Raw genomic sequence first — 11,807 nt, forward strand, 5'->3', positions numbered from 1 at the left:
GCACATTAGCGTGGTTTGTGTAGCAACTTTGTACCGCATAGTGTACGTGTAGGGCGTACAAGGTACCCACGCGTACCACCGGAAAGTACATGAATTAAACACTGTTTAATATCAACTGTGTTGTCTACCGTAATTCTGCACCCTTCCGTCCTCCACACGGCCGAGCGCCGCAACTCAGGAACAGGTTTCAAGCCATATACCTGGCGGGGCACGCAGGGGCAGAGTACCCACGACCCACAATCAACGGCCTAGTATCGCACTAGCCTGGCGCACCCCGGACATCAGCAGCACCACGACGCCCGTAGCGCCTGTCAGGTACCTCCTGGGCCTTAATCAGAGGTCGGGTGATGGCAATTTCATATAACATACTCATACACTATTTAGAGACACTACTCATGGAGGAATGGGCTATGATGTGGCAAGGATAAGTACGCCAGTACGACAGAATATATACAGAACTATGTGGGGATAGCGCCATGAGCAGTAACATTATATTTGACCATCAGCCCCGCGCTATTGCAGCTTTATCGTTCCACTTCCAGACTACACACAACACATCCCCGATCATTTACGTAAACTTGGCATCCAGGACCCGCCTGCCTGTGGTTGTGACACCATCCTGATTGATGTTAATCATTTGAGGTTTGAATGTCCTACTGTCCCATCCAGACAAAACCTCTTCCTATATTAGGTGCTCTCGTTTTGTATTTTCCACTTGGGTACCCCTCAATTCTCTTCCGGTCCACACATGAGGTCTGTATAGTAGGTACTCTCTATTTATTTCTTAAAATATGACATTCATATTTAATTTATGACTTTTCCTTGCGACCCCCCTCTATAGTGGCCAGTTCTATATACTAATGATCCCACTCCACAGATAATCGTTAGTTCTCTTCAGGTATCCATACACTTTCCCTTTTTATATATATACAAAATAAATTGCTCGTTGCTCAGTATAGGTTGTATCTGGTCATGACCTCATCCTATGAGTGAAAGTGCTTGTTTGAAGATCGTCCTGTAACAGTAAAATTAAAATATGAAAGAGTGATGATTTTTCATACTTGAACCGCGCCCTTAACAACTCATGGTTAGCATTTTCTACGAAGTTGTCGACCTTGTGTGCATCTAGTGCTGGTTGTGGGCGAAGGCCGATAACCATATAATCACCAAAAAAAAATCCAATATTTAGATGTTATGTTGCTAGCGACCATTTAAATGTATGTTAGGACAACAGCTTTTAGGTAAAAAATTTTTGTTTTTGTTGTGGTTAATAGCGGTTTTTTTTATTTGGTCTTGGGAATTTTAGTTTTACAAATTTGGCGACATTTAGGTATGTTTTTGATAAGGGAGGGGTAGAAGATGGAGCGTTGTATGTAAATGCTTCAACGAAAGTTATTATATTACGGCATCTTTTATATTTTATTAGCGTAGTATCAAAAACGCATGGATCCAATATTGCTAATTATATTTTGCTAGTTAAATGCACCCATATTGTGTTTGTTAAAAAAATATACAACAGTAGTGTGGTTTGTAGTTTGGACTTCCCCTTCAGATTATGTAAGTAGCAGTCGTATCGAAAGGTTTATTGTCTTGTGTTCTTTTGGTACGTACATTTTGGTTATTGGGTATCGAGGTCGCAAAAACTTTTTTTTTTCTTGTCAATATCTTGTTTTCTGTGCTGTTCGAGACTTTTTAAAGTTACAAGATAAGTTGTAGAGCATATAATTCTCTATAAATTTGATCTTGGGCAATATTTTTATACATTTAACCCTTCTTGAGATTGAGCTCGAAGAGTGGGGAGTGCTTAGCCGCATGTGACGACGCTAGGCTAGGTGAACTGTAGAATCCAGTACATAGTACAACTTGTAAAGATAATTACTCACTAATTACTAACAAACTTTAATATTTATAATATTTATAAACAAAATATTTTATTTTTATTTAGTTAATTTATATTTAGGTAAATATTTACTTGGGCGGTATTTCCGAAAAAAAATGTTAAAAATCCGAAAATACCTTTATTTTATGCTCTTCAACTTCCTCTTTTCATTAAAATCGGCGGAGATTAGAAATTCCAAATACTTTAGGAGATATCGAATTTTTAAATTTCTTCATATGTAGTTGAGCGGTATTTGCGAAAAAAAATGTTAAAAATCCGAAAATACCTTTATTATATGCTCTTAAAATTCCTCTTTTCATTAAAAGCGGCGGAGATTAGAAATTCCAAATACTTTAGGAGATATCGAATTTTTAAATTTCAGCACAAAACCAGCGCATTCCTGTGGCGTGCGTGCACCATTGTTTCTTGTTTACATACGAGTATCTATTTTTTTATTGGATAATGATGTCACGTGATTGTTCGTGATAGGCCAGAATTCAAATGAACTAATCGTGATTATTTAGTTCAATTATTGTTTAAAACGGTGTTTAATTACCGCCTCCAACTTAGGTGAGTTTTTAACGTTTCTAATTTTAAAGTCTTATTTGTTATTTTGATATTGTTGCGCAAGTAATAAGTAACAAAAAAATTTACGTGAGTTGTTACTGTACATCCTTTGTTACGGGTTTGTTATGTAAGGTCAGTTACATTATAAATAATTTAAAACTAAAGAATAATTAAAATTAATTCACATTATTTTTAATATCACCTTAGTTTGAAAGTATTTATAATGTAACTGACCTGACCTAATCGACCATTTTAGTTTACTGTTTACCCTCTGTCCGGGTTTGTTTGGTCAGGTCAGTTACATTATAAATATTTTAAAACTAAACAGCCATTAAAATTAATTCACAAAATAATTTTTAATGTTGGCTTAGTTTGAAAGTATTAATAATGTAACTGACCTGACCTAATCAACCATTTTATTAATTACGCATTCACAATTCACGTATTCACGAACACACGGCAAAATAACAAAAATGGCGCCGCTCGAATGGTTCCACAGGTCTTGTATTGCAAAATTAAAAAATTCGATATCTCCTAAAGTATTTGGAATTTCTTATCTCCGCTGCTTTTAATGAAAAGAGGAATTTGAAGAGCATATGATAAAGGTATTTTCGGATTTTTAACATTTATTTTCGCAAATACCGCTCAACTACATATGATGACATTTAAAAATTTGATATCTCCTAAAGTATTTGGAATTTCTTACCTCCGCCACTTTTAATGAAAAGAGGAAGTTGAAGAGCATAAATTAAAGGTATTTTCGGATTTTTAACATTTTTTTTCGGAAATACCGCCCAAGTAAATATTTACCGAATTAATACCTTTGTTAGTATACATAATACAGAGGTGCCCACCCCCAAACACTATGACTCACCCCCCCCCCGCGAAATTTTTTATGCCATTTTCTCAATGATTTACTCAATTATTTTATAATATTATACTTTTTTAGTATTATATTTTATCACATTTTGCATTAATTAAAACTTATTTTCTAATAATAATTTTGGTCATATTAGGTAATATTTCCATCCTGAACCGACAGATGCCAAACTGCTTTTGTTGAGGAAAGTGTGGGGTTGCCAATTTGATTTACAAGATCCCTTTCAATTATCAAAGCACCAGAAACATATTTTCACATTAGAAGCTATAATTATGTAAATAATATATACATTTTTCTCGTCTTTTACCCCCCCTTGTGGGCACCCCTGCATAATAGTCATGTAGAGCATATTGAACATGTTATTTACAAAAAAAAAAGTTTACAGCTTTGTGGTATGGGCCTGCCACTGTATTTTATTTCATAATTATTGCACTTATTTTGTGATTATTTAGTCGTGTTAGTTTTAGTTAATTATGTTTATAATTTAGTTTATTTAGTTAATTTGTTAATTATTAAATTTTATTTACTTATGGTAAATTTGGCTCTTAATATATGAATTTGGTAATAGGTAACTGAAAACCCTCTGGAATGATCTGGAAGAGTGAAGAAAGAGAGACTTTTAATTTCAGTTCATAGTTCATTTTTATGTAACTTTTAAATGGTTATGTTTTTTATTTATATATATTTATATAATATTTTTTTTGTTGAGCATAGACATTTTTAGTATTGTTAAGAGTATAATGTGGGGTAACTGGGTCATAAGGGATAGCCCAATTAAGCTTTATTACATTACTAATCAATGTCTGATCACCAATCACTCGCACTTAAAAAGGTCTGTTCTATCCACAGTTCAGACTCCTCACTGGAGCTAGGCTCAACAGTGGTTAGCCCCCTTACCACGCGCCTGTCCACACACACAGTCTCGCTATAAAAGTATAGGTACATTTTTAACATTTTTTTATATAACAGATGAAATCTAAAAATGTATATCCATTTACAATACTACATAGACAGAAATAAAGTGTACTTAAAACCAAACAAATAATGTAGCTTAAAGACTACGTAACCACAGTTCCCCGATTGTCCCTGCAAGCATTAAATAGTATAGTGACAATTAATATTAAATTACACAGTTTGTATTAAAATGAGAAGCAGATACTATTCACAGCTCTTAAAAACATACTGCGTATAACTTCCTGAGGAGCAGTCAAAGCATTTCTGAAGCTTACAAAATGCAAAATATGAACTAGTGTGGAGTCAGCTGGTGCAAATATTGAAATTATTAAATGTATTTAATAATTTTGGTTTCTCTAGCCTACCTCTCTCAGTTTTAAGAATTGTATCTAGAAGCTTGTGTCTGTAAGTCAAGGTAAAGTGTGTCAAAAGTATGTTAAATACTAATATCGTGACTAGACCTTGGAATAAAATGTAAACAAATTCAACTGTACGGTTTATATTTGTGTGTAATGTTTGTGACGACGGTGACAATACACTTCGACATGCACAAAATCACACTTTATATAAGTAAACTTAACTTAAAATAATTTATTTTAGACTACAGATGGAATTTGTTATTACTCTCAACTTCAAAGCATTTAACAATTCTTTCACTTGAGTGAATTATCTTTACTATCAAATGTAAATTATTTGGATGTTATTTATTTTTTAGCTAACTTCAGTCCGGTAGAGCTTGGACTACTGGGTACGAAACTTGCAGTACCAGTCAACCAAAATATCAATACGTTATTCCAATATCAAATTCCATCTATACTAGTTACTACTACCTATCTAGTTCGGGATCGCGATTCCGTAATTTGATTTGTAAATCTAAAGATGAACAAGTTATTCAGTTTCCTTTACAAAGAATATTCTATATACTATAACAAATTCTAGTTCTGCGAAAAATGTTCGTCTTGTTTAAATTGTAATTCGTTAGGGTACTTCTATATTCAGCGAGTCTTCGGGTGATGGGGTAAGAGACCAAACCTTGCTGCAGGATACCCACGAGACGTGTAGGTTCTCGGAGACTCCTTGGTTCGACTCATTCAGGACTGCGATGTTGGTGTTGCTCCTCCGTCCTCTAGCGTGCGGCAGGAATACGCGCCGTCACGACTACATCCTTCAGACTATGGGCTGCAACTGGGCTAGACTGCGCGACGGTCATCCTTCCCGGGCTCGAACTGCGACTTTTCAATCTTCGACAGGATTCTTCTTTCTTCAGAATTGTAAACGGCATTTAATCTTCGTAGTTTCAAAGCAAATTAAAGTCATTTGACGATCTCTTGAACATGGATATTTGTCGACTTCTCTTCTTAAGTAATTATTTAAAATCTTGATGTCTGAGTCTTATCTTCGTCGATTAAAATTATTATTTTCTTCAAAATCTCAGTTAATATGGGCATTAATAACCATTTTCAATCTTCTATAAAATATTCAATTATAAATTAATGTCAAAATCGTTGCGTTCTAGCTGTTGTCTTAATCAAGGCTCAATTCGTTCTAAAAGAATATTTTCCCCGTCACTAGTAAACGATTTTCTTTAGTTTGTTGTTAAAACAAAAACTAGTAAAATTACTAACCATTACTGACATAGTGGTTTCAAAAAATACTGCTATGCTAGCCTTGACAATATTTTAAAATAAAAATTAACATAGAGTAATACATAGACAAAACGATAACCAAAGAAATTTACAGTCTGAATTAATCATAGATTACAAATATAAACATACGGAATAAAATGTAATTAAACAAAATAAATATTAAAGGAAATTAAATTTTTAGGCTACTTTCTATAAAGTGTAAATATTGCCTTTATACTAGCATGACCTCGGTAAGAAATAACATAAGAATTTCAAAAAGGTCTGAAATTATTGCAAGTGTTGGCACTAATACTTTACTGACTTCTCACCATAGGCGTGAAGGACTTCATATTTCACTTATAAGTATCATCCATGAGGTGAACATACAGGATCAAACAACTGTGAAATATTTAACAGTTATAGATAGGTGAAAATTTACTAAGAATATCACAACCTACCAGATAATGAAATAATTAGTGTTTGGTTTCAAAACAAAAATTTTTTTTGATTTACTGTTTTTTTATGTCCCTTCCCTTCCCAGAAGATCAGCATATCTCCACCATTTTCAAAGTTTGTCTATGAGAATAACTGTATATTGAATGGACTTCTGCATCATAATTCTGATCTCATATCTGAAACTGTTAAACAATTTGCATGTTATCCTGATGGCTGTTTCAAACCATTATTGTACCAATCAAACAGCCAAAAAAGTTTAAGGAGTAAAAAAATTTTGACGTGACAACGTCTAATAAATCGATGAACGCCGGCTGCACGCACGAAAAAGTTTCCCACTAGGGATGTCCCACTACGGATGTGTCCTGTTTGCTCATTGTACGCATGCGTGGCATCTCTCTTCCACTCGATTGGAACAACCATCGATTTGACTTTTCAATCATATTTTCGTCGTTTGAACTATTAATATTATGTAATTTAACGATCGTCCATCGATTTTCAGCACAATCGGTACGGTTATTTAAAAGTAATGTTGAATATTCAAAACCGTTTTGAACCAACAATGGTGTTTTACGGTCACACATAATAATTCAAATTACACCCGGGATCTTTTACACAATGTTTTAAAAAATATTGTAACACATTATAAATAAGTTTGGTGTATTTGGGATGCGTATTTGTTATAAAATCGTGTTATAAAAACGAAATAATATTATTCCCCTACCGTGAACAAAATTTATATAAATATGTATATAACATCTGAAACTATTATTCTTGAAGTATGGCCTCGCTGTCTTGCGGTCAGCGTTGCTATCTTCCAATCGAAAGGCTGTTAGTTCGAGTCCCGGCAGCTGCGAAATTTTTTTAGTACTTGTAAAATTAAATACGGCGCACGCAACATTTCAAAAGTAATAAATATATTTGAATTAACGAATGCAAATAAAAGTAAATTTATTAATTAAATTATACATTTCATTTCACTCCTTTGTATCCATAAAAAATAGTGATAATTCAATAAAAATGATTCCATTTTATTCGTAAAAGTATGCAGAGGTACATTTTATCATACAAAAGATAGAAAATTTAATAAAAAATTCTTCCTCAAAGAATATACCTAATATTTTTAATGCCTAACTGGTTTGGTTGCAAAAACCTATTACGGCTCAGTCTCAGGCCGAATATGATATTTCCTTTTCTTCTGGATCAATCATTTCATCAATGTTTTGTTATGACGTCACGTTAAACTATCGTCCGTAAACCGACTTTACAGACAACCAATTTTTTTTAAGAGTGTATGTTAATACTATATGAGTGTGTGTGGAAAGGTAATGATATAAAAATAAGTAGCTTGTAAGCAGGGCTGCCAAAATTAAAAAGTAAACCTTCTCCATCTAAGTTCTCCTCCAAATATGTTACGGTAAAGGGACTCTAAATGACAACTAGGTGGTGATGTGTTTCAGTTCCCCCCCCCCCCCCCCCCTGGTTCGAAATGGGGGATCTGGACTCGTTCAACGACGCGATCCTGGCGGTGCTGGAGTGCCCCGTGTGCACGGAGTACATGAGCCCGCCCATCTTCCAGTGCAAGACGGGCCACAAGCTGTGCAGCAGGTGCCGGCCGCAGCTGAGTGTGTGCCCGACCTGCAAGGAGACCTGCCTGGACCTCAGGAACTACGTGGCGGAGGAGCTGGCCGAGAAGCTCATGTACCCGTGCGTGAACGAGGACGCCGGCTGCCGGGCGAAGCTCCAGCTGCGGGCGATGGCTCGGCACAACGCCGAGTGTCCCTGCCGGCTGTACGACTGCTTGGGGGCCGACTGCGACTGGCGGGGCCGGGCCCCGGAGATGCTGCAGCACCTCAAGGGGTCCCACGGCATGGCCTGGATGACCGCGCAGAACCCCCACCTCTACTATGACCGCTTCGACCTGTCCTCGGACTTCTACGAGCGGGACGCCATCGACGCGTTTGGGCAGCTGTTCTGGTACCACTTCAGGCGCGACGCGGAGAAGCGCAGGGTGTTCGTGGCGGTGCAGTTCGTCGGCGACGAGAAGCGTGCCTCCGAGTACAGGTACCAGGTGTTCCTCTTCTCTCCCGACGGCAAGCAGTGGGTCGATTTTGTCAACGTGACCCACAAAGACACCGTGAGCTTCGACCAAATTATCGACAGCAAAAAATGTTGTTGTGTCGACTTTGAATTGGTTGAAGATTTACTTGATGACGACCTGACTTTAAAATTCAGAATTAACTTGTGTGAGTCTCAAAATTCTTCCATTTCAAATGCAGTTATGTAAGTGCATCAATTACCTAAGGTCCTATTCTTTCCAATCATGTTTCAATATATCAGCCATTTATAAAGGTGGAGGTGTTTTTCAGTGACAGCAGCAGCTCATAGCCAAAAACATCAGGCTGTCTCTTGATGAACAAACATTCTTATGGTAGATGTGATTTGTGTTCAAAGTAAAAATATTATTTTTAACTGTTTGATTCAGAAAGCTATTATATTTTGAACTATGAGCATATTATGGTATGAATCAGGTGTCATTCATGCCTGTTGTAACATGAATTTTTTTGTACTCTTGTATGTCCGAAGCTTGGTTCATACAAAGATGTAGTTAGAATGTGATATTTATTGTAATTGTTTTGTCCAAGCTCAAATGTAAGGTACAGTAATACCCTTAACTTATGCAATAGGTGGGTCCGAGTTATAACCATGTAAGTCGAATTTGCTTAAGTCTGGATACAATTTTGCACATAAATACATACCTATAAATTATGTTAAGTTTGGACCGGAGACTAAAAAATATATAATTTAGAAAAAATCTAAGAAATGTTAACTAATAAAATAAATTATATTATTATGAATTGCAAAAACGTAAACTGTTGTTACTTTCGTAGAAGGCTTCATAAAATTTAACGAAGTCGTCTGACGGATCAAATATTTTTTCTTCTCACAAATTTTCCTTGTAGCACGTGTGGACAGAGTGGAGAATTGAGAGTTGTGGGAAGTTAAAACAAAAGACAAACAAATCGACAAGAAGATGTAAAAATGTAAAAATCACGTAACTCCAGCGGGGTAGCATAAGTCAAGGTATTACTGTACTTCATTGAGTCACTGGTACAGTAAACTCGTGATGATCAATTGAGGCAATGCCCCTTATAATTACAAATCATAAATAATCTTTAGTTAATGTACATTCTGAAGTTGCATGGACCTAGGAAAGATCTCAAACAAGCTCTTTTCTAATATATACTTTGGTCCTTGTTGAATTTGACAAAATATTAACTGGATTTTAATTAAACTTTATTGTTAGTATTTGACATCTGCCTAATTTTTTGGTACTTTAAAGGGTATCAATGACCTTTTATCCCTAAAGTAAGCAAAAACTTTTGCAGGTGTGGCACAGCTGGCCTACCCTCCGAAGCCGTACAGAGTGCGGCCCTGCCTCTTCAAGGCGTACACGACGTCCATTGCAGTGACGGTCTTTCTCTTGGCGTGCTCTGTGTGGGTGACAGCATCGCGGATCACGTTTTCCAGGAACACTTTGAGCACGCCTCGTGTCTCCTCGTAGATGAGGCCCGAGATGCGCTTCACTCCACCGCGCCTGGCCAGCCTACGAATGGCCGGCTTGGTGATGCCCTGGATGTTGTCACGCAGCACCTTCCTGTGACGCTTAGCGCCACCTTTCCCCAGACCTTTTCCGCCCTTTCCGCGCCCGGTCATGTTTGCGTGCTCCTGCCAAACTCTGAGTGAGTGGCCAGTGCTAAGGCCATAATCAGTGATTTATAAACTATTGAAACTCAAATTACTTAGTCTGCAGTTAATCAAATGTCTTTAAGCATCTTTTGCCAAAAACGGGCATAGACAAATCTCATTTTCTTTACTGATAAATAAATACACAGTTGATTTTCCGTGGCTTTTTAAGAGGCCGCAAACTAAGACTGAGATACACCATAGCAAAAGTATTTTCAATCTGCCTTGTAAAGTGGCGTCTCATAGACTGCTCAAACATGGGTGCAGAGACAGTAGTTACTACATTCTTCAAAAACCATTTTATAGTCAATTGGGGTGAAATTATTAATGTTTAGATGACCGTAGGAGAATTTATAAAGGTCCTCTATGTTGTATGCAAGGGTTCTCGGAAGTTGTATGAATGAATGAATGAATGAATTAGGTCTTAACATTTTGTCAACACTGTCGTTAGAAACAATGAGTGGATGATGTAATGAGAATGGATGCAGGCCTGCCAGTTAAAAACTACACCAACCAAGTTCACCACTTGCGAAAAATCAGTCTCAAGTTGTGATCTCCAAGGCATCGTGCTCATGTGGTAAGTGGTGATCTCATAACCAACTCCCTGTGACTCATAAATTTGTGCACAAACAGATGCTACCCATGTGGATCGAATCCTGCTATATAAGATTTTAGTTCCCGCCCATATTAAGACTTTCTTTGCATAGTCATGGGTCATTGATTCCTACTTTCAAGTATGAACTGTACGCAACAACTAAATTTCCAAAGGGGGGTCGATATACCTTTTTATAAAGAAACATCGATCCCCCCTATTGAAGTGGGGGGGTCCGGGGGTCCTCCCCCGGGAAAATTTGTATTTCAAGGTGGAAAATGGTGCTATTTAAGCAGTTTTATTATCTAAAAATTGATTGCACAGCACTTTCTTTGCCCCCGTTTGCCCCCACTTCAAGGTTTCAGAGGGGGAGGGGGGGGCAAAATACCCTTGCCCCCCCTGTTGTTGCATCCCTGAACTATACACAGTTTCTTGTATTGTGTTTTTGTGTAATTCATTCGTTGAAGCTGTTCACCAGCAGAAATAAATAAATAATTGACAAACATGAGTGAGTCTAGGCTGGTGCATGATGGAGCGTGCTGCCGTGCGTGTGGAACGGACGGCCGAGAGAAGATGCATCAAGTGGTGACGGCACACGACGATGTTCCAGCGTGTACTGCGGGCGAAGTAGAAACTAGGTGGATAATACCATTCATCGTCAGGCAGTTAACAAAAGTTACACTAAAGAATGAGTAATGACACAACAAAAACAGCTAATGAAGGCTAGGTTTTAATGAGAAGTAAAGAAGCTACTGCTGTATGTGCTTATGAGAAAAAATAAATTGTATGCCCGCTTGTGCCTTATCTCCTGTCGTTTATCTGCTGATAAACAAACTGTGTGATGTTTGTCGCAGCTAATCACCACATGTGTAACTTTGTGTTTTTTTTTTCCGTCTTCCAAAACTTCCCATCTCTTTTAGCATGTAAAAACATTTCATATGTGATTTTCATGCAGAAGCATTCTTAAGACATCCTAGTATCTGGAGAAGTTTCCGACACAGTTAATTTTTAGAAATCTGAGAATACAATTTTATTTTAATGTGTTGTACAGCTATTAAATATGAACAGGGCCATCGTGATTGGGGGGAGAGGGGTCAAAATCCTCGGGGT

General features: G+C 37.1%; 1 protein-coding gene across 2 annotated transcripts; it reads left to right on the forward strand.

The window, feature by feature from the left end:
• The first annotated feature begins 1,317 nt into the window (after positions 1–1,317).
• On the forward strand, positions 1,318–11,501 carry LOC134537326 (probable E3 ubiquitin-protein ligase sinah). Of its 2 annotated transcripts, none has more exons than XM_063377642.1 (2): positions 1,318–1,557; positions 7,819–11,501. In XM_063377642.1, exon 2 carries the CDS (start codon positions 7,848–7,850, stop codon positions 8,643–8,645), a length of 798 nt encoding a protein of 265 aa, XP_063233712.1. In that variant the 5' UTR covers positions 1,318–1,557; positions 7,819–7,847; the 3' UTR covers positions 8,646–11,501. The 2 variants fall into 2 exon arrangements, with proteins under 2 accessions (XP_063233712.1, XP_063233713.1); XM_063377643.1 differs by lacking the exon at positions 1,318–1,557 and adding an exon at positions 1,591–1,603.
• Positions 11,502–11,807: the final 306 nt, after the last annotated feature.

This window comes from Bacillus rossius, chromosome 12, assembly GCF_032445375.1.
Source record: "Bacillus rossius redtenbacheri isolate Brsri chromosome 12, Brsri_v3, whole genome shotgun sequence".
In the NCBI taxonomy this organism is placed as follows: Eukaryota; Metazoa; Arthropoda; class Insecta; order Phasmatodea; family Bacillidae; genus Bacillus; species Bacillus rossius.

Bases quoted from the DNA above. Each gene is read 5' to 3' on its own strand.
- LOC134537326 (XM_063377642.1), top strand. From the start codon at position 7,848: ATGGGGGATCTGGACTCGTTCAACGACGCGATCCTGGCGGTGCTGGAG.